At 35.4% G+C, this 2,137-nt stretch overlaps 1 protein-coding gene across 1 annotated transcript in view; it reads left to right on the top strand.

The window, feature by feature from the left end:
* Positions 1-171, top strand: part of LOC107659908 (vacuole membrane protein 1) — an 11,078-nt gene extending 10,907 nt beyond the window's left edge. The window contains exon 10 of the mRNA XM_016449009.1: positions 28-171. Within this exon, the coding sequence (XP_016304495.1) occupies positions 28-171 (144 nt within the window). The remainder of the gene's footprint in view (positions 1-27) is intronic.
* Positions 172-2,137: the final 1,966 nt, after the last annotated feature.

Below are 2,137 nucleotides of genomic sequence, written 5' to 3'. Positions count from 1 at the left end.
ACACATTTTTATTTTTCTTCTCTGCAGGGTGAAAGCTGGCTCTCGTGGGTATTTGAGAAGGTGGTGCTGGTCATGGTGTGCTATTTTATTCTGTCCATTATTAACTCCATGGCACAGAGCTATGCCAAGCGTCTCCAGCAGAAGAAGTACTCGGAGGAGAAAACAAAATGACGGACTCACAGAAAAACATCTCACACTCCTGTTTTGGAACCTACGAAATATCGAAGCTAAAACTACATGAGCACTGATTTATGTGCGCTTCTGTATGTTAACGTTCATTCAGATCCCTTTAGTTACGTGGAGTCCCTCTTCATTTGTCTGCAGTGTGCTCGGCTATTTAAAATCAGATTTAACATTTAGAGATTTGTCTTTATGGAACCAAGGCAGTCTAGCTAACAGGCTGTGTGGAGTCATATTTGTTGCAATGCCTTATGCAACATTTGGAGGTCATGCTTCCATTGAAGTGAATACAGTTCTTAATCAATAGATTTATTTAATTTCTAACATACAGGTATGGATGGGCAGGGTCTGTTTTGTGATTGGAATTTTCAGGGATAGTTTTTTTTAATCAAAATTGATGTCATTTTGTATTTCTTTAACTGTTTGAAGAGGATAGCAATATCAACTCAGATCATCATGGTTTTTAAATAGTTTGCACATCTTGTAAAATAATGTTTTGACTATGCGCACATGATGTTTATTCTCCGGTCTTAAACCAAAATGTCACAAACTAGTGGATGTAACTTTTAACCCAAGAAAATTAAGACGTAATATTTGCATATGTTTGTGCATTTTGACCTTTGACATTTGAACTAAAACCATAAGTTGATCCATACTTTCCGCTTATTTCGGGCTGAAGTATTTGTGTAGCTAATAATGATTTCTCTCAAAACTATTGTTGCATAATTTGTTTGACATTAAATTCATTAATACATCTGCTGTGTTACATTTGCATTTTACGTACAAAAAAAAAAATACAATGAAAAATCAGATCTCTGGGTTCAGACCAATGAATGACAGAAGTTGGAGGATGTGGCCTAAAAGAAGGTATGTGGAAGATGTCTGTCTGTGTCGTTCTGTCTCATAAACTTTCAGAAGTGTCCTGTTTCAGTGTGTTGTGCTCATTCAGTCGTAAGTGTCCCCTTCTGTCAGGTAGCTTATCAGACTGGTGTTGGCTGTAAGTCATATGGCAAGATCAGTCTAATAGGCTGCCTGAAATTTTGGGCTTTGTCACCATATGCATATTTTGAGGCTGAATTTTGTGCTAGAAATGTTCAGCTGAAATATTTACTAACTAATGAATGTGTTCTCAGTGTACAATGGATCTGAGTATTCAAAGGATTTTTTTCCCAGTTTACTGAAGTAAGCAGATCATATGTGCACGTATTTAACTGAAACATCTTGCTTTTGTTTTTAAACTAACTGTTGATTTGTTGTCTAGGTCTATTAGTCTGTAATAGTCTTATTCTGGTTGCCATTTTCTCATTAAATTCAGTTGTTTATTTAGGAGAATAAATGTGTTATCTATTAAGATCGGTTTCTTTTATACCGAATAAATGTGTTTTCAGTTTGTTTTAGCTATAAAATGCTGCAGTTTTCCCACAATAAACTGGTTTCCTCCTTACATGTGTTTTGCCACTTATTAAAAAACACGTTATAGTAGGCCTATCAATGGTTTAAAAAAATCAAACATTTAGGCATGCTTATGGTGCGTTCAAGTCATGTCGGATAGATCGTATTTACGAGTTGAACGCACATGAACGCCACCACAAAGTCGTTATTATATCCATAAAGAGTGGGAAACGCGACATTTTCTTGAAGTTTCTCTAAAGTTTCCGAGTTGGGGGCGTGTCAATGAGAAACATGGCGGAATCGAAGGATGCAACGTTTGTAGTTGACGGTCAATTTTTGTTTAAATTGATAGTTTAGTTGTCCTATAACGATTGCCAGAGTAAAACATAAATCACAATACTTATAGGTATTAAGCAGTGACATTGTCAGGGTTTTTATTTACAAAAAATAAGCTGTTTGAATGTGGCAGGATTGTAATATAACAAGTTTTTATGCGATACAGATTAAAGTGGCTTCATAAATTACTTTTTAAAAATATTAAAAACGCAAAACACTGCAAAACACC

This window comes from Sinocyclocheilus anshuiensis, unplaced genomic scaffold, assembly GCF_001515605.1.
Source record: "Sinocyclocheilus anshuiensis isolate Anshui unplaced genomic scaffold, SAMN03320099.WGS_v1.1 scaffold1241, whole genome shotgun sequence".
NCBI classification, from domain to species: domain Eukaryota; kingdom Metazoa; phylum Chordata; class Actinopteri; order Cypriniformes; family Cyprinidae; genus Sinocyclocheilus; species Sinocyclocheilus anshuiensis.
The sequence above is the reverse complement of the archived record's forward strand: the minus strand, read 5'-3'. Positions and strand labels throughout refer to the sequence as shown.